General features: G+C 39.1%; 1 protein-coding gene across 5 annotated transcripts in view; it reads left to right on the top strand.

Moving 5' to 3' along the window:
• The window catches only part of HPRT1 (hypoxanthine phosphoribosyltransferase 1), a 91011-nt gene that overhangs the window by 18877 nt on the left and 44176 nt on the right, over positions 1–27958 (top strand). Inside the window, exons 4-10 of one of the 5 annotated variants that reach the window (XM_059680384.1) lie at positions 6056–6085; positions 9995–10060; positions 15623–15640; positions 19820–19902; positions 21358–21404; positions 22148–22224; positions 22751–23409. In XM_059680384.1, the coding sequence (XP_059536367.1) occupies positions 6056–6085; positions 9995–10060; positions 15623–15640; positions 19820–19902; positions 21358–21404; positions 22148–22224; positions 22751–22798 (369 nt within the window). In that variant the 3' untranslated portion in view covers positions 22799–23409. Of the gene's footprint in view, positions 1–6055; positions 6086–9994; positions 10061–15622; positions 15641–19819; positions 19903–21357; positions 21405–22147; positions 22225–22750; positions 23410–27958 lie in introns of those variants that run through there. The other 4 variants (XM_059680385.1, XM_059680387.1, XM_059680386.1 and 1 more) reach the window with 4 other exon arrangements.

Raw genomic sequence — 27958 nt, 5'->3', positions numbered from 1 at the left:
TTCCATTGATTTTTAGAGAGAGTGGAAGGGAGAGACAGAGAAAAACATCGACGTGAGAGAGACACATTGATTGGTTGCCTCCTGCACGCACCCTGACTAGGGCCAAGGAACCTGCAACCAAGGTACATGCCCTTGACCAGAATCAAACCTGGAACCTTTCAGTCCTCGAGCTGATGCTCTATCCACTGAGCCAAACTGGCTAGGGCTCAGTTTGTTCTTTACACATGAATTTCATCCACAATTTCTTTGATCATGTGAATGTTTGATTTCATTAAGAATAAGACCACTTATCTACATTTAGCTTTCAACCTTCATTCTCTTTGTTAATTATCTATTTGACTCAAGTCTTTGACCTTTTTTACATTTTCATCAGTCCAGTGGGTGATTAGATAACCACTTAAGTATTATAGACCTTTTCCCTATCCCACCAAAGCCCTTTATGCTCATACATCATGACATTACTTTGTATTTATAAGTTCCTTTTAACTTGTCAGTCTTGTTTGAATTAAAGACTTGTTTAAATATAAAATTTGGATTTTTACTTAACAGAAGTTATTTGTTTATTTTGATGGTGTATGCTCAGATTTAATGTTAGGCAGCATAGCTGCCAACAGTATAGCTGCCCAGTTTTTATTTTATTTTTAAATGATAATCTTTTTATGTTTTTATTTTATTTTTGTTAAGCCTCACCTGAGGATATTTTTACATTGATGTTTAGAGAGGGTGGAAGTAAGAGGGAGAGACAGAGAGAGGGAAACATAGATATGTAAAAAACACATCTTTTAAAAAATATTTTTATTGATTTCAGAGAGGAAGAGAGAGAGCGAAAGATGGAAACATCAGTGATGAGAGAGAATCATTGATCAACTGCCTCCTGCATACCCCCCCACTGGGGATCGAGCCCCCAACCCAGGCATGTGCTCTTGACTGGAATCGAACCCGGGACCCTTCAGTCCTTAGGCCAATGCTCTATCCACTGAGCAAGACCAACCAGGGCAGTATTTTATTTTTTGAAAGCTGCCTAGTTTCTAATATATTGTTGCTTAGAGTCAAAACATGTACTTAAGTCCATGGTATGATTTCTCTTTGATCTTCTTAAGCACCCTACACACACACACACACACACACACGCACACATAAAAATTAATCTTGTTACTTTATGACTGATACTTCATTCCTCTGGGAATTTGGGCAGAATGTTCTTTCTTTGAAAAGAAAACTCGTAAAAACATGTAAGGGAGCTTTAATTTTTTTTTTTTAAAGTATTTTATAGCTGTAAGAGCAATTCGAAGCAAAGGAACACTTTGACATTTTAATTTAATTTTCTACTTTTAGTTTTTTTCTCATTAGTTTTAGATCTTAGAGGATTATTAAGCTGAACTCCTCAACTGATAAAAAATGTGCAAATTTAAACACAAGCAAAGTGAATTTTAAGATTAATTTTCACTTAGAGGAAAATAATATCCATTGTGTTGTATGTGAAATTCTGTGTAGGTTTACTGCTAAGCAATAGAAATTAAGAATACCATCCATATACTTTAATTTTTCAGTTTGTCATGGAAAATATTCACATGTCCATATAAAATATAGGCAACTTAATTTGATTAAGTTGTAAAATGGAAATTTAAAATTGTTTGCAGTATCAGAAACATTGATGTTAGTATAGTTTTAAATGCTATCTTGACCAGTTTGAAATAGTGAATTAAACATTGATCTGTACTACTCCTAAAGGAATGCTCAATGAACTATTAAATATTCCTAGGATATATAAAGAGCCATAACAGTGTCAGCACGCCCCATCTGGTTTTTCTCCAAAATAAAAATTGTATTTTTTTCTGATTAAAAAACGTGTTTAATATAAAAACATAGAACCACAAAAATTATAAAGGTATTGTCACCCTAAATTTCACTACCATTTTTATTTCTAATATTTTAAAGAATTTTTTCTTAGAATATACACACATGTATATTATAGTTTACATACTGTTTATCAAAGAAGCTAGGCAGGATTTTCTTTGCTTAGTGCCTAGATGGGAAATTGACTGGGGGTTCCAAATACCATATTTCATTAATTCTAAATTAAATCAGTTTAAGACCACTATTTTTTGTGCTTCTAAGGAAAAAGACCCTGTCAATTATGGTAAGTTGTGATCAGTTGTAATATGTTGATTTCTGAGGTATAAAAATGTAAATGTGTATCTTAGAACAATGAAGTTTTAGTAAAGTATATTTAATGCCCTTTTCTATCCCTAAACTCTGTGATTTTCTGAAAAATTAAATAGTTGATAAGTATGCAAACATATTTTCTCTATTGTGAGTTCAATTTTGTAGTATTTTTTTTTTTTACTAAAATAGTTGAATAAAAAATAATGAAGCCTCAGTAGGAAAAGTTGTCAGGCCAGTAAATTTTTTGTGGGAATATTTTTGTGTGGACCTTAAGCAAAGGGAAAATTAGCTTGATTTTTGAGATATGAGTTATTATCTCCATGTACATGTAAGAATAATGAGGTGTGAAAGGATTAAGTTACTTGCCCAAGATCATACAGGTCTTTGATCTGAACCCAAGCCTTTAACTACAGAACTCAGTCTTATTTGGGAAAACTTTTAACTGACTTGGATCCTCTAATATGGGCTTCCTTTTACTTCTTCACTAGAGGCACAGCACACAATTAAATCATGCACATGTAGGGTCCCCTAGACCTAGCCTTCCATCAGGGCCTTGTCCGCTGCCCAGCTACGCCTTGCACACTCCGCGGACACTGCCGGCGCCCTGAGTTGGGGAGTGGGCCTGAGAGGTGCTTCATGCCCTTCCTGGTGACCGGTCATTTGGTTGTTTCAGTCGTGATGCCTCTGGCCTTTAATTATTATGATTAGAGGCCTGGTGCATGAAATGTGTGCACTTGGGGCGGGGGGTTGTCCCTGAGCCCAGCCTTCACCCTCTCTCCAATCTGGGACCCCTTGGTGGATGTCCGACTGCTGGTTATTCCTTTCACAATCCAGGACTGCTGGCTCCCAACTGCTTGCCCTCCTGCCTGCCTGATTGCCCCTAACCACTTCTGCCTGCAAGCCTGATCACCCCCTAACCACTCCCCTCCCAGCCTTATTGACACCTAACTGCTCCCCTGCCAGTCATGATTGCCTCTAACTGCCCTCCCTTATCCACCCGGTCACCCCCAACTGCCCTTCCCTGCCCGCCCGGTTGCCCCCAACTGCTCACCCGTGCTGGCCCAGTCACCGTCAACTACCCTCCCCTGCAGGCCTGGTCCCCCCCAACTGCCCTCCTCTGCAGGCCTGGTTGCCCCCAACTGCCCTCCCCTGCCGGCCTGCTCACCCCCAACTGCCCTCCCCTGCCGGAGCCGGCCATCTTGTGACCATATGGGGGTGGCCATCTTGTGTGAGGGTGTGACAGCCAATTTGCATATCACCTCTTTATTATATAGGATTCTCTGCTAGTCATTAGTTTTGCATGCACACAAAATCTATTTTGCCAATTATGGAATTTTTCCCTCAATTGCATTCAAGGTTCATAAAGCTATAACTTTCAGTCTTTTTAAAATATATATTTATTTATTTTAGAGAGAAAGGGAGAGGGAGAGATAGAAACATCAATGATGAGAGAGAATCATTGACCGGCTGCCTCCTGCATGCCCCAGACTGGGAATTGAGCCCGCAACCTGGACATGTGCCCCTGACCAGGAATTGAACCTGGGACCTTCAGTTCATAGGCTGATGCTCTATCCACTGAGCCAAACTGGCCAGGGCTATAACTTTCAGTCTTGATCTCAGAAGTTGCTTGATTAGTAGCTTAATTAGGCTTTCTGTTTAATATATTGAAAATTCAAATTCATTTATAGTAATTTGTAAGAACGTGGCTATTTGAGTAAGTTTGTTAAAGAAAATACAGAAATTGCAGCAGTTTCTTAAAGTATCTCTTAGGTCAGTAACTTTCAGTCTGACCTTTTTCTCTGTCTTTAGTCAATTTCGTTGAGGTATGCTTACCCCGCAAAACAGTTGAATTTAAATACAGTGGGGCCTTGACTTACGAGTTTTATTCATTCTGAGACTGAGCTCATTAAGGAGCTCGTTAACTCAAATTACTTTGTCAACTCAATGCAAAAAATCCGCCGAGAGACAGCTGGTATCTCAAAAAACTCGTTAGTCGGGACACTCCGAGTCAAGGCCCCACTGTATCAGTATACCTCTTTGAATTTGACACTAAAGATAATATAAAGTTTATCTTATATAAATATGTCTATTTATATGTATATAAAGCTAGTAAAGTGATTATACCTTTCTCCTACTTTTTGAATTCAGACCATAGATATGGCTGGGGGAAAGAATTTGTTTAGTTTCAGTTGACAGAATTTGTAAGGAAACTTTAACAGAACTAGGGTAAAAAGTACACTTTCTAGCCCTTTCCTGTGGATTTTCACTTTGATGTAGTCCTTGTCGGGCAACTGAGGTTTTGTATAAGAACCCTGATTTGTAGAATAGAAAGGCAGTGTTTTGTCCCGTGAGGCTACAGCTTTTGTAAAAAAATTGAGGAAATAGATTAATTCACTTAGCAAACTCATTGATCATATGTTGTCTTCAAGGTACTATCTTAAGCTATGATAAGTGCTTCTATTGAACATACTTATGGTATTTTATCAGATCCTAGTTCCAAAAAGACATTGAATGAAAAGCATAAAGATAAAATGCAATAATTTCTGAAGGTTTGAAAATGGTGTACTTGAAAATACCAGGTATTAAATATCAGTATTAACTCTTCAAACTTTTCTAGTGTTAAATTGTGCTAAATGGTATCTTTTATTTGATTAGAGCAGTGCTGACCAATAGAACTTTCTGTGATGACAGAAATAGTCTAATCTATGCTGTATAATACAGAGCCACTAGCCACATGTGACTCTTGAGCACTTGAAATATGTCTTGTGCAACAGAGGAACTGAATTTTTAATTTTATGTAATTTTAAGTAATTGCCACATGTGCTTAGTAGCTACTGTATTGAATAGTGTAGGATTAGATTATCTATAAGGGTCCTGCTACATTAGCATAGTTTTAAACTTAAAAGATCTTTTTGAAAGGAATGTGTTCCTTTAAAACAACTCATGAAGCCCTAGCTGGTTTGGCTCATTGGATAGAGCATTGATCCGAGGACTGAAGGGTCCCGGGTTCAATTCCTGAACAAGGGTACATACATAGGTTGCAGGCTTGATCCCTCGCCCTGGTCAGGACACGTGCAGGAGGCAAGCACTTGATGTGTCTCTCTGACATCAATGCTTCTCTCTTTTTCTGTTTCTCCCTCTCCCTTCCACTCTTTCTGAAAAATCAGTGGGAAAATATCCTCAGGTGAGGATTAACAACAGAACAAAAAAAATTAAAAGAACTCATAAAATACAGGTAAATAAATTAATTTATTATCTGAACATATATCCTTCCAGACTTATTTTTTTCTGCATATCATTTTAGAAAATTGGATATCTGACATTTTTCATCTGAGGTAGAGTTTATCTCAAAAAGTGTATGATTCTAATATTCTCACTTTTGTTGATGTTTGATCAGGGTATAGGAGAACAGTTAAAGGACAGAGGGTGGTTGATATTTTGATGTGAAGAGAGAACGTGATTGAGTGTGGTGGATCTGAGGCCCAACTGGATGTAGAGGGAAGGACTTTCCCCAATGACTTCATTCTAGAGACCTGAAAGAATGATCTGAAGTTCACTGGAAAAAGCAAGCTCTGCATAGTGCTAAGCCACCAATTGCTAAACCCAGACTTTCTACCTAATACTCCTTGTCTTGCCCTCTTGGGACCGTGGCCTTGGTGATTGGCCTCTCTGCATCTTCTCCTTATGGTCTCAATCTGTTTGTTCCAGCAATTCTTTTGCCAGCCCATTCATTATGTGTTTTTACACAGCTTTCTCTCTTTTCCTATACCAAGCTGCAGGTCTTGTTACTACTTTAGAGATTTTTCAAAATTCCTAGTGATAGACAAATAGAAATAAACACAGTTCCTTTCTGTTTCCCTTCTCATTTTTACACCTGGACTCAAGAAAGGTGGACAAAATGGAGACACAGGTGCTAAGGGTATGTATTTGTTGACCCAAATTGCTTCTCTGGGAATTTTATGTAGTTGACAGTGACACTCTGAGTTTAGGACAGATTGGGCTCTCTGGCTGCAAGGAATGAGGAGGTGGAAGGATACAGAAGAAGGAAAAGCAACTTGGGGCAGGGGAGAGGGTTTTTCCCCTCTACTGTGCCAGTCCTATTATCTCAAGATGAAGCACATAAGGATCATTCAGTAATGTAATGAAGCAGGGATATAGTGGGAAGCTTGTTTCAGACAGGAAGGGAGAGAGGTAAATTCTCCTGGTGTGGTAATTGATCCATGGATGTCATTTATATGTAATTTGGACACTTACTACCTGCACATGGACTGACACATTTTTTCTTTTTTTAAAAAATATTTTTTTATTGATTTAAGAGAGGAAGGGAGAAGGAGAGAGAGAGAAACATCAATGATGAGAGAGAAGCATCGATCGGCTGCCTCCTACATGCCCCCTTCTAGGGATCAAGCCTGCAACCCCAGGCATGTACCCTTGATTGGAATCGAACCCAGGACCCTTCAGTCCAAAGACTGACCTTCTATCCACTGAGCCAAACCCGCTAGGGCTTTACACATTTTTTCTTAAAGGAATCTTCTTTATTAGCCTCCATTTAAAGAATGGCTATGTTTACATGAAAAAAAAAAAAACACCTCAGAAGAGACTTAATTTAAGCTAAAAACCTTAGGGCAAACAGGAATACGGAGATTTGGGTGCTAATTAAGCAGCAGTATCTTGAATGCTTAGAGTTCTCTTATCTCTTACCGTATTACCATAGCCTTTACATCACAGGGTGGTTGTTTTTTCTGTCTCCTTGCTTTTTTTTTTTTATTAAAGTATTACAAGGGGTATTACATATGTATCCATTTTATCCCCCCGCCCTAGACAGTCCCCTAGCCTCCCCTATCCCCCAGTGTCTTATGTCCATTGGTTATGCTTATATGCATGCATACAAGTCCTTTAGTTGATCTCTTACCCCCCTACCTCCTGCCCCCCAACCCTCCCCGGCCTTCCCGCTGCAGTTTGACAATCTGTTTGAGGCAGCTCTGCCTCTGTATCTATTATTGTTCAAAAGTTTATAATGGTCTCTATTGTCCATGAATGAGTGAGATCCTGTGGTATTTTTCCTTTATTGACTGGCTTATTTCACTTAGCATAATGCTCTCCAGTTCCATCCATGACCTTGCAAATGGTAAGAGTTCCTTCCTTTTTACAGCAGCATAGTATTCCATCGTGTAGATGTACCACAGTTTTCTAATCCATTCATCTACTGATGGGCACTTAGGCTGTTTCCAGATCTTAGCTATGGTGAATTGTGCTGCTATGAACATAGGGGTGCATATATCCAACTGAAAATGGAACTCCCATTTGACCCTGTGATCCCACTTCTAGGAATATATCCCAAGAAACCAGAAACACCAATCAGAAAGGATATATGCACCCCTATGTTCTCCTTGCTTTTTAGTTCTCAGATCTTTTCTCTATAAAAGAGAGTCAATTGAAGTTGGACTGCAATACCAAATTTCTACAGAAGATGTCACTGTTCAACTTGATTTACAGTGTAAATCATTTAGTATGAGTCACATTGAAAGATTCAGGTTCTGTTATTTTTTTGCTATTAACAGTTCTCTGTATTTGAAACACTGGGTTTTAAGTTAATTAGCATAAAGCATGTGCATAACTTCCTTAAGATGAGAAGTAATTGGCAAGATTTTTTTATATCAGAAGTCAAACATCTGTCTAGTTTGCAACATTGAACAATATTGGGCACATTGGTGTTTTTTTAAAAAAAAACAATAAAAAATGGATATGTATATGGAAGCATATAACAAAAATAGAAGTAAATAAAAGTAAAAAGTTTTGTTATCCCCATTTTCACCATTTAGATATAATTGCTGTTATAAACTTTTAAAAAGTGCTAAACAAAAGTGGTTTTATAGGTAGTACTTTGCTCTACTACTTGGTGTTTTTAATTATCATTGTTCCATGTCAGTTTGGATAGATTATCAGATTCTTTTCAGTAGCTGCATAGTATTACTTGTGTGGATGGACTTAATTTAAATAGTTCCCTGTTAATAGACATGTTGGTTGTCTCCAGTATTTTTTTATATATAATATATTTTATTGATTTTTTACAGAGAGGAAGGGAGAGAGATAGAGAGTTAGAAACATCGATCAGCTGCCTCCTGCACATCTCCTACTGGGGATGTGCCCGCAACCCAGGTACATGCCCTTGACCGGAATCGAACCTGGGACCTTTCAGTCCGCAGGCCGACGCTCTATCCACTGAGCCAAACCGGTTTTGGCTCCAGTATTTCTTTTTTATAAACAGTTGATAACAGTGAACATCCTTGTATGTACTTTTGCATACTTGTGAGTGTTTTTGTAGCATCAATTTCTGGAAGTGGGATTGCTGGGGCAAAATGGCATGCATATTTACAATTTTAATAGGTGTTGCTATGGAGTTTGCAACATTATAAATGGGCTCTTTCACCAACGAGTACTTTTTTTCCTCTCACTTTTGCCAACATATATCATCAGGCTTAAGTTTTGCCAGTGTGAATGGGTGAACAGTAGAATCCCATTGTTTTAGTATTTGTTTCTCAGGTAGATATCATCATAGATATCATTTTATGTTATGCCTTCTCTTCTGTGAATTGTGTATTTGTATTTGTTCTCCATTTTCCCATTTGGTTCTTATCCTTGGAGTCCAGTGTATAATAGGAATATTTGTTACAGATCTTTTCTTTCAGATTGGGTTCATATCATGCCTAGGTTTTTACCTTTTCTTAAGAATGTGAAAATATTCTGTTTTCTTCCATTCTGCTTATGGCTTTATTTTTTACATTTAGATTTTAATCCATCTGGAATTTATTTTTGTGTATGCTGTGAGGTAGGGATAAAACTTTACTTTATTCCCAAGTGGATAACTAGTTGATCAAGCACCATTTATTGAATAATTAATCTTTTGTTTACTGACTTAAAATACCATCTTTATCATATACTAAATTCTCATATATTTCTGGATCTGCTTCTGGGCTCTGTTTTGTTCCTTGATTTCTTTGTCTATTACTGTACTGATACAGCACCATTGTAATTGCTGTAGCTTTGATATGGTTTGCTGTCTGGTAGGGAAAGTCCAATCTGTTTTGTTCACCTGCTCTTTCAACCTAGTTTTCTGTCTTGAATCCAGTGCAGCCAAATTATAATCATTATCACCATCCACTACAGTGGGTGTAGAACATTCTCTTTTGAAATTCCTATAAGAGTTTCTACTGATTCTGTGATATCAGAAAACTGGGAGCCTAAAGAGGTATACCTTAAAAGACCACTGATCAGACCTCATTTCCCAGACTTTGCTGACAATGAATTGGACCTGGGCTAGACTTTTCAGGGAAATATCTTTGGGGTTGAGTGTGATACAGACCGACCCTTTAGCTTGCTTGACTCATGGGAATGGTTCAGGGCCAGAACCAGACACCTGCCATGCTAATAACTTCCCTCGTGGTTCAGAATTTACTGTGACTGAAGATGGGTAGTTGCTATAATACTGCCCACCTGAACATGGGTACACCATATTTTTAGGGCTCCTAAAGCATCAAGTCAGTAATGGCCAATTAGGACTTTTTAATTTTTACTAATCTCTAATTAAAAGTTATCTAGTCGTTCATTTCTACAAACATAATTCGTACACTGTGTTCATTTAGAATTTCATAATGCTATGACATTAGATAGCTAACTTCTTAAATCTTCTAGTTCCTGTTCGGTAATATGAAATATAGATATGTGTGTGTGTGTATATATATGTGTGTGTGCGCGCGCACACACACACACACACACGCACACACACATACATATATATGCACACATATATATATCTTTTTTTTTCTAGAATGACCAATCAACAGGGGACATAAAAGTGATTGGTGGAGATGATCTCTCAACTTTAACTGGAAAGGTATGTATCTTGAAGGAGAAGAAAGCCTTTATACTAAGAGTCAATTAGTAACACTATGCTGCCAATCAATCACTAAGAGGCAGTTTACATATTTATGCACATAGGTATCTTTCTCTAGGTCATATAGCAAAGAGACACGGGATCCAACATTAAATTTAAAAGTTCATGTTGCCAAGTACTGCTATCTGCCACTGTGGTGAGCTAATTTGGGATCCTTCAAAAAATATATATATATGGGGGAAAGCAGTCTTTTTTAAAAATAGAGTCACAGGTTTCCCCCCCCCCCATCTATTTAAAATTGATTGGAGAGAGAGAAGGGAAGGAGAGAGGAAGAGAAAAAGAGAAAGAAACATTAATTTGTTCCACTTATCCATGTATTCATTGGGTGATTCTTGTATGTGCCTGACTGGGGATCAAAGCCAAGACCTTGGCATATTGGGACAATGTTCTAACCAACAGCTATCCAGCCACCGCACACATAGTTTCTGAAAAGGTAGAGGAGCAGCAAAATGTAGTGGCTGAAAGTGTGGGTTCTGGAGCTGGGCAGCCTTGATTCAAAGCCTGGCTCAGTACTTCCTAACATGTGACCTGGGGCAGTTTATTTAATCTCTCTGTCTCCCATATGTAAGGTGGGGATGATAACAGCAGGCACGTCATAGAGTTAAGAAGACTAAGTGAAATAATGCATGTAGAGTTCTTACAATAATTTCTGGAGTTAGAACACTCAGTAAATTCAAACATAACTATTATTTTAAGAAACTTCAAAGAGTTTTTTAAACATCAAAATTCTTGCAGTATAAACAATTGGCTGATCTTAATAGAGATCTTAAGATATTTGAACATTTTTCTTCTAATACATGACATGATTTTTGAGTAACCAATAATAGAGTGCTGCGTTTTTAAGCTGCCATTTATTTTTTACTTATAGACCCTGTGCCTAATATAAAGGCATAATCTCAAACATTTCACAGTGTTTCTGTGAGGTGTATATTATTAGCTCCATTTTACAGATCAGTAAAATAAGACTCAGCAAAATTGAAGGACTTACTCAAAGTCACACTGCCAGTAAGTGGTAGAGCTTGTTTTTTAATCTATTTTTATTTATTTATTTATTTATTTATTTATTTATTTATTTATTTATTTTTAATTAAATCTTTATTGTTCAGATTATTACATTTGTTCCTCTTTTTTTCCCCCCCATAACTCCCCTCCCCCCAGTTCCCGCCCCACCCTCCGCCCTCACTCCCCACCCACTGTCCTCATCCATAGGTGCACGATTTTTGTCCAGTCTCTTCCCACATCTCCCACCCCCCTTTCCCCCCCAAGAATAGTCAGTCCATTCCCTTTCTATGTCCCTGATTCTATTATAATCAACAGTTCATTCTGTTCATCAGATTATTTATTCACTTGATTCTTAGATTCACTTGTTGATAGATGCATATTTGTTGTTCATAATTTGTATCTTTACCTTTTTCTTCCTCTTCCTCTTCTTAAAGGATACCTTTCAGCATTTCATATAATCCTGGTTTGGTGGTGATGAACTCCTTTAGCTTTTCCTTATCTGTGAAGCTCTTTATCTGACCTTCAATTCTGAATGATAGCTTTGCTGGATAAAGTAATCTTGGTTGTAGGTTCTTGGTATTCATCACTTTGAATATTTCTTGCCACTCCCTTCTGGCCTGCAAAGTTTCTGTTGAGAAATCAGCTGACAGTCGTATGGGTATTCCCTTGTAGGTAACTGAGTTTCTTTCTCTTGCTGTTTTTAAGATTCTCTCTTTATCTTTTGCTCTTGGCATTTTAATGATGATGTGTCTTGGTGTGGTCCTCTTTGGATTCCTTTTGTTTGGGGTTCTCCGTGCTTCTTGGACCTGTAAGTCCATTTCTTTCACCAGGTGGGGGAAGTTTTCTGTCATTATTTCTTCAAATAGGTTTTCAATATCTTGCTCTCTCTCATTTTCTGGCACCCCTATAATTCTGATGTTGGTACGCTTGAAGCTGTCCCAGAGGCTCCTTACACTATCCTCGCATTTTTGGATTCTTTTTTCATTTTGCTTTTCCGGTTGGATGTTTTTTGCTTCCTCGCATTTCAAATCATTGACTTGATTCTTGCGCTCTTCTGGTCTGCTGTCGGGCGTCTGTATAATATTCGTTATTTCAGTCCGTGTATGCTTAATTTCTAGTTGGTTCCCCAATATAAGATCGAGGGTCTTATTAGTTTTCGTGTAGATCTCATTAAGTTTATCGGCAGCTTCTAAACAGTTCTTGAGAGACCTTAAAAGTGTGGTTCTGAACTCTATATCTTCCATTGACAATTTTGTCCTGTTTCTTTGTCTCCGCATTTTGTTATGCTTCCTTGGTGCACCCCCTAGTGGTCTTTGTTCGAAGTCTTATAGTTAAATCTTGATTGTTGTAGCTAATTCCAGGGAGGGTTTGACCTCCAGGCCAAGTGGCTATGAGAATCAGCTGTGTCAGCAGTGAGAGAACTTCTGTCTTCTAGGGAGGTGCTAATCTAGCCTTTGCCTGAGGCTATCCGGCAAATGCCTCTGTGCAGGGCTTGGGCGGGGCGGGTCGCACAGGATCAACAGGGTGGGCCGGAGAGAGCAGTTATGGCGGCTCTCAGTCCTGTCCCCAGGGGCTCTGTCTCTCTGAGTCCCAGCACCCGCTGCAAAGCTCGGAGAGAAAGCTGCACTCGCTCTGACCGAAGCCAGACAGTCCCGCTTCTCCCGTTTGAGTCTGGGTCCCTAAAGACTTGCCCGGATCTGGTGCTCAGAGTCTGCGACTCCCTCCCGATTGAAAACAACAACCGCGCCCTCCGCCGCCAGCCGGCTCCGCGCACTCCGCACCTCAGAATTTGACTTCGCCACTGCGCCTCCTCTGAGTGTCTGTATGCGTTTCTCTTTCCTCCTAGTTGTAGGACTTCCACTCAGCCAGCGTTCCTGTGGTTCTGGGTGATGTCCCTTCCGTTTTTTGGTTTCACTTTTGAAGTAGTTGTTCAAAGCAGCAAACTCCGGCGTTAACCTATGCCGCCATCTTGGTTGAGCCCTTTGTTTGTATTTTTTGTGTTTTTGAATCTAGATCTTTCATTCTCCAAAACACTTTTGTCATCTGGCTTTTACATTTTTTAAAAAATATGTTTTCATTGTTTTTTTTGAGAGAGGAAGGGGAGAGGAAGAGAGAGATAGAAACATCGATGAGCATGAACATTGATCGGCTGCCTCCTGCACACCCCTCCTGGGGATCGAGCCCACAACCTGGGCATGTGCCTTGATCAGGAATCTTGTAACCTCTTGGTGCATGGGTCGATGGTCAACCACTGAGCTATACCAGCCAGGTGGCTTTTACATTTTAATATTCACAGCTTATTTGACTGAGTATCTATAAGGAAACTTTAGCATACAGCACTTGTGTCAAATTCTGTGGTCCCACCCTGCAGGTGTGGCTCAGTTTGGTTGAGTGTTGTCCCATGAACCAGGAGGTCAGGTTTGATTCCCGGTCAGTGCACATGCCCGTGTTGCAGGCTCGATCTTCAGTGAGGAGCATGCAGTACAGGAGGCAGCCGATCAATGTTTCTTTCTCATTGATGTTCCTATTTCTCCCTCTCCTTTCCTCTCTGATATCAATAAAAACATTTAAAAAATTCTGTGGTCCCATATCAGAGTCATGCCAAACTAAAATCCTCTTCAACATCTTTGGAAAACTTTTAAAGGAAAAATTTTAATCTTTTGATCCCTTCTCCTCTCTGTCCATCCTATACACCACTGCCAGACCTATTCTCCTTCCTTTTCAGCATGCTTTGCCCATATTTTGAAGTCATTTGAATCCCTTACTTCTGCAGTCAATTTTTAGTGCTGGAAGGGGTCTAGCCTTCACATTCTGTGCTTTTATTTGACCTTGCCTTTCCTGCTTAATGGCTCTGTCCCACTATGTAACTCTGTGATCTTAAGACATATCTAAAATAACTTTCTTTTCATGATAGTCACACTAAAGCACATTTATTGTGGAAAAAATCAAGACATAAATTGGATGAAGTTATTTCTTGGTGGTTAGATTATGGGTTATTTAGACTTTCTATTTTAGTTTATCTCTTTGGAACATAGTGTGTGCAGATATGTATTCCACAACCCCCTTTGTGCACTTAATGGATTAAAATATGTGAAAACACCTCTTCAAATCTCTACTCTCTGACTATTTTTGTGACTTTAGGCAACTCATTGATCTCTGAGCTTCAAATTTTTCATTTAATAAGTAAGGATGTAGCTATTTGACATAAAATAAGCTCTCAATGATAGCAATTCTCATTATTTTACTTATTTTTTTAAAACAGTATTGATGTCTCTGGACTTTTATTTGTATAAAATGTCTCATACCAGTTAAAGTCTATAATTATGACTTAACCAAGGTTCTGTAGCTACTTAGTATTGGAGCCAAGACTAGAATCCAGTTTCTCTGTCTCCAAATTCAGTGATGTTTTCAAACTACAACTTCATCCAGTGGTGCTCATTGCTGCCACAGTGAGCCAGTTACTGATAGGAAAATATTATCCTTCAGATGTGCTAGCTATGGTAATGTAAATCTTGAGAAAGAGCCACATAGTAGGTGGTGAAACAATGATTAGTCAGTTAATTATTATATTCAATTTTATTAAATATTTGGATTGAAGTATCTATTGAAAGACAAATTAGTTGTGACATGAAGAGATGAATAAATATGAACTGTGGTAGTAATATATATTGTAAAGTATATGCAAAATTATTGATTATACAAAGTGAGGTTTTTTAAAAGTTCTAATATTTATTTCTTGCAACCCAATGTATCTTGTGTGCCCTACTTTGGTAACCACTGACTTAAAAGAATATATAGAACATTAAAATTCTAGTGCAATAAATATATGTGACAGAGAAATGAGAATGAAAATAAACAATATAGTATGGATCTTATGACAATGATTATAACCAGTATGTGAAATGCTACTTTATTCCTATAACTAACACAAGAACAAATAGGACTATTCTATACATTGGAAGTAGTTAGATGGTATTTTCTCTAAGGGTTCTTTCAGCTATAAAATTCTGAGGCATAGAAATTGGGGTGAAGGTTTTTGGTGGGAGTAAGCAAAGATTGGTACCCTTTTTAGTTTAATCTAATAATAAGAACTTATCCAGAAAATGCAGAACAATTTTAGTTTAATGAGTAAATAGATTTTGAATTGGATTCCATATGGTAAGTTAAATGCATGATTTTGGAGTTATTTTCTAAATTATAGTTCTTGAATTTTAGAGTTATATACATACTCATTCAAGTCCCTCATTTTACACATAGGAAACTGATGATCTGAAAAATTTTATGACTTTCCCAAGATTAGACCTCTGTTTAAGCAGTACAAACTTTTAAAAAATGAACATATGGGTCAAATTTTATTTTTAAAAATTCTATTGCAGTGAAAATTTTATATTAAAGAGTTCTAAATCCCAACAGATGGAATTTGTTATGATGTGATTTGAGTTATAATTAGAAACACTGTCTGATTCATTGTACTGATTTTCATTTCTCTTTTTCTTCTAGAATGTCTTGATTGTTGAAGTAAGTTCTACATACTTTTAATATAGTGTTTATGTTTTCTAACTTAGTATGCACAGTCCTAAAGGTAAGCTAGGGAAAGAAATTCCTCTTCATCAATTTTGATGGTAGGCTTGTGTTATAAGAAAATGAGATTTTTTTTCTTGTCCAATTTGTACTGGATAATGGAAAGTTTTGGTATATTTCTCTTTTGGCTTGAATTTTTTTATTTATTTATTTTTAAACACATACACACACACACGCACACACACGCACACACATACACTGAATGGCCAGATTATTATGACCACCTGATGTTTATAGGCAAATTAGCTATAATTTCACGCTGAAGTTGCTAGAGGGCCATACTATTATAAACGTCTGAATAGCACAACATACCTAAGTATCGTTGCTGATCAAGTTCATCTTAGCATGTTGATGGCGTATCCCAATGGAGATGGCTTCCTCCAACAAGACAGTGCGCCATGTTGTATTGTGCAGGAGTGGTTTCAAGAACATGAGGGAGATTTTACCTTGCTTAGGTGGCCCCCACAATCACCAGATCTCAATTAAACTGAGCATTTGTGGGATGAAGTTAAAAGAGCCATCAGGCAGCTGGTTCCACAACCATCAAATCTCACAGAACTGGACAGTGCTATTCATCAGGCATGGTGTCAGATTCCTTGCATCACCTTTCAACATCTCATGGAGTCAATGTCAAGAAGAGTCGCCGCAGTATTGAAGGCAAAAGGTGGCCCAACGAAGTACTGATGGGGTGGTCATAATAATCTGGCCGGTCCTAATAAACTGGCCACTCAGTGTATATGTGTGTGTGTGTATTTAATATATTTTTATTGATTATTGATTTCAGAGAGGAAGGGTGAAGGAAAGAGAGATAGAGGCATCAATGATGAGAATCATTGATTGGCTGCCTCCTGCACGCGCACCCCCGCCCCCAACCGACTGGAGACCAAAGCCTGCAACCCAGGCATGTGCCCAGATTGGGAATCGAACTGTTGACCTCCTGGTTCATAGGTTGATGCTCAACCACTGAACCACACTGGCTGGGCTTTTTTTTCTTTTAAAGTTAATGTATATTAGCCCTGGCCCTTGTGGTTCAGTTGGTTGAGCATAATCCCATGCACTGAAAGGTAGCCGGTTCATTCCAGGTCAGGCCACTTCCCCAGGTTGAGGGTTTGATTGCCAGTAGGGTGCGTGCAGGAGGCAGCCAATCAATGTTTCTATTTCTCTCCCTCTCCTTTCATCTTTCTTCTCTCTAAAAGAATAAATAAAGTTAATGTATATTATTCACATGAATGTTTTTAATGCTTCTATTGCATATATGTACCTAGATACACACACACACACACACACACACACACATATATATTTAATTGACTTTTAGAGAGAGGAGGGAAGGGGGGGGGAGAGAGAGAGAAACATTGATGTGAGAGTGAAACATCGATGGGCTGCCTCCTGCATGCCCCGTACCATGGATTTAGCCTGCAAGCCAGGCATGAGCCCTGACTGGAAATCAAACTGGCAACCTGTGGACAACGCCCAACCACCGGACCACACCAGCCAGGGCTACAATATATATTTGATTAAAAAATTTATATAGTGCCACAGTATACATATTCTCTCTTACAACTTGTTATTTTCACTCAAAATTGGTTTTGAGGTTATTCATTTTTACATATATAGAGTCAGTTGTCTGTAAAAATGCCACATAGCATTGCAATGTCCGAATCAACCAATTTATGCCCTACAAATAGCGAGATTGCTTGCAGTTTTTCCTTCTACAACAGGGCTGCTAAGAGTGCCCTTTTCATGTCCCAGTGCACATTTGTGTGAGTTCCTTCTAGATACAGGCACTTAAAAGTAGAATGACTGGGTTGTAGAATTTGTACATTTTCAATTATACTATTACTAGAGGCCTGGTGCATGGATTCATGCACCTGTGTAGTCCTTTGGCCTAGCCTGCAGGGATCGTGCCGAAACTGGCTCTCTGACATCCCCCGAGGGGTCCCAGATTGCAAGAGGGTGGTTCTTGGGTGACGCACCCTGGAATCAGGCTCCCTCCTCTCTGGTTCTGGAGCGTCACCTGAGAACCTCAGCTGCCAAGTCAGCACAGCTTAGCAGCTCCTGCGTTGAGTGTCTTCCCCCTGGTGGTCAGTGTGCATCATAGCTACTGGCCGATTGGCCGGTCACTTAGGCTTTTATATATGTAGATTGCCAAATTACTTATCAAAGTGGTATATACTTTATACTCCCACCAATGGAATGAATTCTCATTCTTTTATGTAAAATAGTTTAAGGCTTAAGAGCAACTGTAAACCTGAATTTATTTCTGTTGTTTTTAAGGTTATTTAGAAACTTTAGCTTATAGATTAAAAGATAAACAAATGATAACTCTTTTGAAAGGTTTTGTGTACACGAATATCCCTGGGAATGGATTGCTTTCTTAAAATGTAGATTCATTAATTCCACTTGAGATTGATTTATTTTCTCTGGGGTAATGCTGCCTAATAAATTACCACAAATTTAGCAGATTTAAACAACACAAATTTATTATATCAGTTTACGTGGGTCAGGAGTACAAGTACAGGTTAGCTGGGTCCTCTGCTCGGGGTCTCACCATGCTGAATCAATGCTGGGGCTCCTGTGGCTTATAGTTCTCTTCCATGTTCATTCAGGTTGTTGGCAGAATTTAGTACCTGTGGTTGCAGGACTGGGCTCCATTTTTTTTGCTGAGCAGAAGTTGTTCTCAGCTCCTAAAGGCTATCTTCATGTCGTAGCACATGATCCTCTCACGTGGCAGTTGACTTCTTCAAAACCAGCAGGAGAATTGCTCTCCAGTCTCTTACAGTTATCTTGCACAATATAACCTAATCAGGGGAGTGACCATCCTGTCATTTTCACAGTTCCCTCTTTTGTGAGGGAATTATTCCTGGTGTGTACACCTGGGGCAGGAGTGTCTTGGAGACCATCAGAACAGAATTCTGTCTGCTACAGCTCAAAAATCTGCATTTTTTACTAGTCTCCAGCCATGACATTTCTGATGTCTCACAGACCCCACTTTGTGAAGCACTGCTTTATACCATTTGTAGAGAGTATTTTCATTGAAGAGCATTAAGGTATGGTTTAAGAAGTACTTTCCCAGCCCTAGCCGGTTTGGCTCAGTGGATAGAGTGTCGACCTGCGGACTGAAAGGTCCCGGATTCAATTTTGGTCCAGATCATGTACCTTGGTTTCAGGCTTCTCCCTTCCCAGGCCCTGGTTGGGGTGCATGCAAGAGGCAACCAAGCGTTGTGTTTCGCTCACATCGATTTTTCAGTATTTTTCTCTGTCTTTCCCTCTCTCTTCCACTCTCTCTAAAAATCAGTGGAAAAATATCCTCAGGTGAGGATTAAAAAATAATATCCCTAACCAGTTTGACTCAGTAGTTAGAGTGTCAGCCTGGTGACTGAAAGGTCCCAGGTTCGATTCTGGTCAAGGGCACATGCCCGGGTTGGGGGCTCAGTACCCAGTGGTGGGTGTGCAGGAGGCAGCCGATTAATGATTCTCTCTAATCATTGATGTTTCTATCTCTCTCTCCCTCACCCTTGCTCTCTGAAATCAATAAAAATATATTTAAAATAATAAATAAATAATTATTTTCCCAATTAGAGATGGGCTTGTTTTGAATAATGTCCTACTTTTGATTAACTTACTAAGATTCACTTTCACATAAAGACATTTTATATAGTAAAACCTTATTAATTTGGATACTTTTAAGATGGTATAAAGCAGAGTTTCCGAAAGTGTGCATCTGAGAGTTAGAGGGGAGAGCATCCCAATCTTGAATTTATGAAAAGAATCTGAAATACTTTTTATAATGGAAGGCAGAGCATAATTCTCAAATAACACATGCATGTATACACACACACACACACACACACACACACATAAAATTAGTTTCATTGACCTCTTGGTGCCTACAAAAATCCAGTCCTGAGGACTGGCTTTCCTACTGCTTGCTGAGAGCCAGGTTATTTACAGATTCTAGAATATCTAGTGTATGAATTGTGGAGAGAATTACTGCACTGAAAAAATTGGCATTGTTCCAATTGTACATGAAGTTTGGGTATGTTGTATTTAAAGAATGACTGAATTTAAAGTTTTGATGGTTTTATTTACCATATAAATGTCTTTTTTTTTAAGGATATAATTGACACTGGCAAAACAATGCAAACCTTGCTTTCCTTGGTCAAGCAGCATAATCCGAAGATGGTCAAGGTTGCAAGGTATATATAACATTTTGTCATAGGATATTTTCTTCATTTGAAAGAGGATTAAGGAATTGCTCCTGTGTTAGGGTAAATGTTTTCAGCGGCCGTTTTATCTTCAAAAAGTAATGTAATCTCAAACTCAGTATCCTTTGTAAATAATTGTGCATTTCTCTTATGACTAATTATCTTGAGATTCTTTTCATTTGCTTATTGGCTCTTTGAGTATCTTCTCTGGAGTGGTTATCCATTTAAAGCATGGGAATTACTTAAAAAACGAGCTACAGTCATGCCTTACAGATGGACCTTTATTAAACATTCAGATCTATAGGCATTGGAAGTGCCAACTTCCACTGAACTCTTAGTATAGCTGGCACTGAGTTTGCTGACATCATTTCTGGAGTGTTCCCGAGTGAGTGTAGTTAGAGGGGTGGGTTTTTCTGTGAATGACTTTTTAAAAATTTCTATATGGAAATTGAGTCCAGACATACCCTCTATTTAATGACTGGAAGAGAATCATGAAGGACTTGAATAGATGATCCCTTGGAGGCTAAGGCTTAGGCTAGTGATTCTCATTCAGCTGCACATTGAAATTACCTGAGAGTTAAAAACAAAACAAACAACAACAAAAAACCCACAACCGATGTCTGTGTCCCATCCCCAATGATTCTGATGTCATTGGTCAGGGGTGTGGCCTGGGTAGTTGAGGTTTTTTTGTTTTGTTTTTTTTTAAGTTCTCAGGTGCAGCTAAGGTTGAGAATCACTTTAGGTCCTCTCCAGCTCTTTAAATATATTTATCTAGGAAGGTATGAAGTCATAAGTTTTATTGGGACTTCCTTTAACACACAACGAGGCTTTCAAAGTACCATCTACCACTTTTTTTAATGGCTAAAAATTTCAGCATGCAGCACTTGAGTTACAAAATTAGCTTTTGTTAGAGTTGACTCATCCTACCTGCAGTTTTTGCTCTCAAAGATAAATACTACCTCCTTTAGCATGCTAGTTACTTTTTAACCTAGAATTCCTCTTTGTAAGCAAACTATTAAAAGTCTTGAAAGGTGATGCTCACCACTCCTACATTCTTTGTGGCTTAGGGATTGTATTTCTAGGGATTCTGGACTGAGAGCACTTATCTTTTCTTTGCTCATTGGCACTCCCCACCCATTTATCTTCCTGATTAGCTGTCTTACGATGGGTGCGTGGGTAGTTGGGGTGCAGCTCTCAGAACAGTCCATCATGTTCCAGGTGGAGATCAATCAAAGGCCTCATCTGTAGTGTGAACTCAACGCTGCCCCTGCCCAGTGATCCCTGTGATTTATTTAGCTCTCTGTTTCATAGACTTTCTTTGGATATGTTAAAACTGACCGTGGTATGCTAATTTCAGATGAAACCATGTTTCAGAACATTAATGTTCTCTTTTGTAATGCTCTGTAGTGTCTATATATGTCACATGTCACATTTTTAAATTAACAGCTTGTTGGTGAAAAGGACCCCTCGAAGTGTTGGATATAGACCAGACTGTAAGTGAATTACTTATTGTCAATCATTTAGCTATCTTTAACCCAAACTAATTTTATAAACGAAACTAGAGGCCCAGTGCGCAAAATTTGTGCACTCGGGGAGAGTCCCTCAGCCTGGCCTGCGCCCTTGGGGGATGTCCCTGCAGGGAGCGGGCCTAAGCCATCAGTCAGACATCCTTACCGCTGCCACAGAGGTGGGAGAGGCTCCTGCCACCTCCACTGCCCTCGCCAGCCATGAGCCTGTGGGAGCACACTGACCACCAGGGTGCAGCTCCTGCGTTGAGCATCTGCCCCTTGGTGGTCAGTGCGTGTCATATTGACCTGTCATTCTGCCATTCAGTCGATTTGCATGTTAGCCTTTTATTATGTAGGATAGGATGGTTTAGAGTTACATTAGAGAATATTTGTAGAGAAGGCACATTTGATATGAAAGTGATGTTTTCTGGCCCTTGCCGGGTAGCTCGATTGGTTGATGCGTTATCCTGATGCTCCAAGGTTGTGGGTTTAATCCATAGTTAGGGCACATACAGTGGTTAACCAATGAATGCATAAATAAGTGGAACAATGGAACAATGGCTGCATGTTTCTCTGTTTTTCTCTCCCTCTCCCCCCCTTTCTTTCTTTCTTCCTCCTTCCCCCCTCCTTCCCCCTCCCCTCTCTCTCTATCTCAAGTAAAATTTAAAAATATTTTTTAAAAAAGTGATATTTTCTGTATCTAAATGATGAATTATGATTCCTTTTAGTTGTTGGATTTGAAATTCCAGACAAGTTTGTTGTAGGATATGCCCTTGACTATAATGAATACTTCAGGGATTTGAACGTAAGTAAAACTTCTTTTTCTCACTATCATTTTTCAGAACCCATATAAAAATTTACGAAAGAGAATTGTTTTCTCTTTCCAGCACCTCATAATTTGAACAGACTGATGGTTCCCATTAGTCACATAAAGCTGAAGTCAAGTAAAGACGTCCTTAGAGCTGGAACTTGGCCAGGCTAGGGTGACACTTCTTTCTGGATGAAATAGTTGAACAGCTTTAATATACACTAACTGTCCCATTATTATTTCAGATGATAGATGTGCTCATAAGTAAGAAGTAAATGAACTAGTTTAAGTCTTTTAATTCACTCTCCTTCAAATACCCGCCTCCTACTATCGAGGCAGGAGTTCTGAGAATAAATTTATGAGCATAAGTGAGGAAGATTAGTAAGACTATACAAACCTCTGTTTGTTTAGTAAAAATGCCTGCAGCATAATACTATTCTTATAAGGTATGCAAATTGCTGTTCTTGCCTTTCACTTCAGAACACACTTTTCTAATGTGAATTTCTGGATTTTTATTTTTTAGCATGTTTGTGTTATTAGTGAAACTGGAAAAGCAAAATACAAAGCCTAAGATGAGAGTTCAAGTTGAGTTTGGAAACATCTGGAGTCCTATTGAAATCACCAGTAAAGTTATCAAATGTTCTAGTTCTGTGGCCAGCTGCTTAGTAGAGCTTATTGCATGTATCTTCTAAGAATTTTATATGTTTTGTAATTTAGAAATGTCAGTTGCTGCATTCCTGAACTCTTTATTTGCACTATGAACCTAAAGACTATCAGTTTCCTTTGGGTGGATTGTTATTTGACTTGTGAATGAAAAATCTCTTAAACTACACCACTATTGAATAAAAATATTGAAATTCTATCTGTAAGAAACATTTAAAGAGAAGATATATTAGTTTTTAATTGGTATTTTGATTTTTATATATTCAGGAAAGTACAGAAGTGATTGAATATTGTTAATTATACCACTGTGTGTTTAGAAAAGTAAAAAGCAGTCAGGTTTTATATCTAAGACAGCACCTAAGAGATATTGTTATATCAGATAAACCATATGTCCTGGAATTATTTAAGTAGTGTTTCAGTATTATTAACTTTATTTTCCTGCTTGTTCACATTATTTTCAGTGAATCTTTGTCAACAGTTCCTTTTAAATACAAATCAATAAATTCCAGAATAACATTACCACTTTTTGAATTCATCAGTGTAAAAATCCTTAAAATAAAGGCTGTCTCTTTAAAAGAAACTATGCATACCTATCATTTCTCTACAAATTAACCTAGTGTAGTTTTCTTTTGGTTTCCTTTTCCTTGTCTGTTAAGTTTTAGTAACTAGTTTAATTGTAATCTTTACCAAGCATGGCGAATGATGATTGTCTGATAGAATGGATAGGTGGAACTGGCAAAATTCTTACCTGCTTCAGAGATATTAACTTTCATACAAATGGTATACCTTACTACATTTTACTATGCTAAAATGATATGACTTTCTCTTGGAATTCTGTTGGAAATTGTTTAGATTGTAATCTCATCTGCATCACAACAATTTGTTTTCAGACATGTACGATTACCTTCTTTGTATAGACCAGTGGTCGGCAAACTGCGGCTCGCGAGCCACATGCGGCTCTTTGGCCCCTTGAGTGTGACTCTTCCACAAAACACCATGTGTGGGCGCGCATGTACAGTGCAATTGAAACTTCGTGGCCCATGCGCAGGTATTTTGTGGAAGAGCCACACTCAAGGGGCCAAAGAGCCGCATGTGGCTCACAAGCCGCGGTTTGCCAAGCCGCAGTTTGCCGACCACTGGTATAGACTAAAGAATAACAACAACAATACCTTTTGTTTTCTGGGAGGAGGAAGAAAAGTTTTAAAACAAACAAAAAAAACACCTCTTAATTGCTTCTCTGTTCCAGGTAAGGTATGAACTAGCAACTTGTGAGCCATCTAGCTATATTTATAGCTTAAAATGTTTGCTGCAACTCCCAGCAGCAAAGTAGGGAACTTTAAATAATAATTTGTTATTGCCCTAGAACTTTCTAGTTAATAAAACTTTTTCATTTTTGTTACCTCATTTGATCTTCATAACCCTATGAAGTTGAGGTCAGTGTTACCACATGTGAGTGTAGTATTCAATATAACTCCTGATTCTTCCCCCCACCCTTGTTCCAATATGTCACCTCACTGAAGTAATTTACAACTAATCTTCCTCCCATTGCTAATCTTCCTTACCCAATCTCTTCAGTTGCACTCACCATCTTTATTAGGTTGAACCATATGAAATTATCATTTTTGTAGGTAAAGGTATTTGGGTATTGGCAATTTTGAGTGGTGTAACCTAATAACATGCTGTATAATTTACATTTGTATTTATTGCTCACTGTCTCCCCCCCAACCCACATCTTAAAATGTAAGCTCCATAAGGAAGGCAAGACTTTGTATGTCTTGTTCACTGATGTATGTTTACCTAGTCTCTCAAAGATAGTAGAAGCTCAAATTGTTGTTGAAATAATGAATAGCTAAGAGCTTGGTTTTAGACTGTCCTGACCGTGGCTTATATAGTTATGTGACATTGGGTTACTTAACTTTGGGACTAGTTTACTCCACTGACTAATGGGGATAATGCTGTCTCCTTCACAGACTTATTGTGAGAATTAATTAGATTAGATAGCACAGGTAAAATAGGACAGTGGCCTGGGACATACCAAGTATTTCATAAACATTAGTTGCTACGTCAAAAATGAATGTTTTGAGATGTTAGGTGCACAGCTAGTAAGAGGCAGAGATTTAACCCAAAATCTGTCTGATTCCTGCTACAGTATCATGAAGAAGCTGAACTGTTTCTCCTTCTGACTCATGTAAGCTCTTTAGTTTCTGGTTAAGTAATGTTTTAGCTGGTTGGCAAACCCAACAAGAAATCTAGCTAACAGCTAGGAAGGAACCGCCTAAAGCTCATGTACTTTTCTAATAAGAATGTTCCTCAGACCTTCTTTAACCTGATTTTTGGGCATACAACTCTAATATTTTATTTGTTTAACCAATGTTGAACAGAATATAGTCCCTTTATAAGATGGGGGAAGGGAGATGCTGACAGCAACAGCAATAATTTTCAGGAGAACTGTCTGTCAAAGGTAGAAAAAGATATTAAAATGAAAAAAGTTGTAGCCTCTTGGGGCCATTTTTTCATTTAGCATAGGAGCAAATGGTCATAAATGTCACACCTCAGTAACCCCTAAGGGCTATACTTTCATTACAGCTCTGTATAATAAGGGATGCTCGTAAGGAAAGGAAAATGAAATTTGCTTGATTATAAGAGATAGGGAAGCTTGGGATCTGTTTTAGGAATGTTACTATCCAAGGGAATGTTGGTGATTAAAGAAGAGGTGGTGACCTGGAAAATTCATATGTATTGAACCCATCATGTTTTCTTGTACGGTGAATGCTTAGAATATTATATGTGTACTATACCTATAAATATAGGTAGGTCCCCAATTTAATTCCATGTATAAAGGATTTATAGATAATCTGGCTACTGCTCTAATTAATTAGCTTGGAAAGCTAATCAATTAATGTCCTTTCCTACATTTGAGATTCTAGAAACACACTGAGCATCCTCCATGGGCCAGGTACTGGGGAAGACAGGGAAAGGTGGTTTCATGAAGATTTCATTCTAGTTGGGCAAAGGGATAGTAAATAAGAATTTAAAATAGTGGCAGGCTGTGCAGAACCTAAAACAGCATTGTAACAGGATGGGGGTAGGGATGAGGAGTAGGCACCGTATGTTAGGTGGTTAGGGAAGGTCTTGCTTGAGCTTCAACTGAATGGAAAAGAAACCAGCCACATGAAGGGCTAGGTGTAGACAGTTCCTTGCAGTAGGAATAACAAATGCAAAAGGTACTGAGATGGTGACTGTTAACCTAGAAATAAAAAGCAGTTCAAAGTGAGAAGCAGCAAGCATTTATTTGAGATCAAAGAATAGCTATTTGGGAAGCACTGATTCAGGCAGAAACTCAAATAATGTTCCAATTAGGATACAAAGACAGTGATGTTTATGAGAAAGGGAAGAGGAACAATTATATCAAGAGATAACATAAACATAGTGATGTTAATTTTAAACAACTAGAGGCCCAGTGCACAAAATTTGTGCATGGGGAGGTGTCCCTCAGCCCAGCCTGCACCTTCTCCAATCTGGGACCCCTCGGGGGATGTCTGACTGCCTGCGGGATCGGGCCTAAACCAGCAGTCAGACATCCTCTCGCAATCCGGGACTGCTGGCTCCTAACCGCTCACCTGCTTGCCTGCCTGATCGCCCCTAACTACCACTGTCTACCTGCTTGATTGTCCCCTAACTGCCTCTGCCTGCTTGCCTGGTCACCCCCAACTGCCCTCCCCTGCAGGCCTGTTCCCCCCCAACTCCCTCCCCTGCAGGCCTGGTCCCTCCCAACTGCCCTCCTCTGTAGGCCTTAGTCACCCCCAACTGCCCTCCCCTGTAGGCCTGGTCCCTCCCAACTGCCTTCCCCTAAAGGCCTGGGTCCCCCCCAACTGCCCTCCCCTGCAGGCCTGGTCCCTCCCAACTCCTTCCCCCTGAAGGCCTGGGTCCCCCCCAACTGCCCTCCCCTGCAGGCCTGGTCCCTTGCAACTGCCCTCCCCTGCAGGCCTGGGGTCCCCAACTGCCCTCCCCTGCAGGCCTGGTCCCTTCCAACTGCCCTCCCCTGCAGGCCTGGGTCCCCCTCAACTACCCTCCCTTTCAGGCCTGGTCCCTCCCAACTGCCCTCCCCTGCTGGCCATCTTGTGGTGAAGTAAGGAGTGAAAAGATTTTCTTTGCATTTTTAAAGACATAAGCACCTCTAAGCCATTCTGCAAGTAGTTGCAGGGGTTCAGGAATAAAATTGACAATGCCAGTAGTAACCACTATTTAAAATACTTTTAATGTGTGTCAGATGCTGTGCTAAGTGCTTTATAGACTGGTACATTATTTTTATTTATTCATAACACATTTCACAGAAGAGACCATTTTAGAGGTTCAATGGTTAAATTAGTGGAGGGAAGGCTACCATGATAAATTGGCCAGCATTTCTTTGGATTATTGCGGTAGCCTCTTACCAGATCTCTAGTTCTGCTCCCCTTCCCCTGACACACAGTTTTAACACAGCAGCCAAAGTGATCCTAACTAAAACATTAGTCAGAATGAGTCACTCTTTGGCTCAAATCCTTCCTGTGGCTCCCATATTTGGAATGAAAACCAAAGTCCTTACAATGGCAAATAATGTACTCTTTTCCCACCTCAATGCCTCAAGCACCTTGGCTGCCACTGTACCGCAAGCATGCTGAGCAAGCTCCAGAATCACTCCCCTTCTGTGTTCCATCACCTTAGCGAGAACACTGGGACTGCTTCTGGAGCCTCCTAACTGTTCTCCCTGCTTCCCCTCTTGTCCCCACGCTGCAGTTAAGGATTTTGTTTTAAATTTTGTATTGTTGACACTATAATCTTTTTCTTTTCTCTTTTTGGATGATTATCTTTGAAAAATATATTTCAGATTATATCACTTGCCTGCTTAACACTTGAAAACTCAATCTGTCCTTTGGCCCATTTGTAAACTAGCCACTGCTCACCTGTCTAACTTCATTTATCCTTCTCCACCTTGCTCACTTCAAGCACACTGCTGTTCTTTCAGTGCCTCAAACCTGCCAATCATCTCACCTTTGCCTTAGGGTCTCTGTAATTGCTGTTCTTTCTG

Source organism: Myotis daubentonii, chromosome X, assembly GCF_963259705.1.
Source record: "Myotis daubentonii chromosome X, mMyoDau2.1, whole genome shotgun sequence".
Classification (NCBI taxonomy): domain Eukaryota; kingdom Metazoa; phylum Chordata; class Mammalia; order Chiroptera; family Vespertilionidae; genus Myotis; species Myotis daubentonii.
This window is presented reverse-complemented; position numbering and strand designations above follow the sequence as displayed.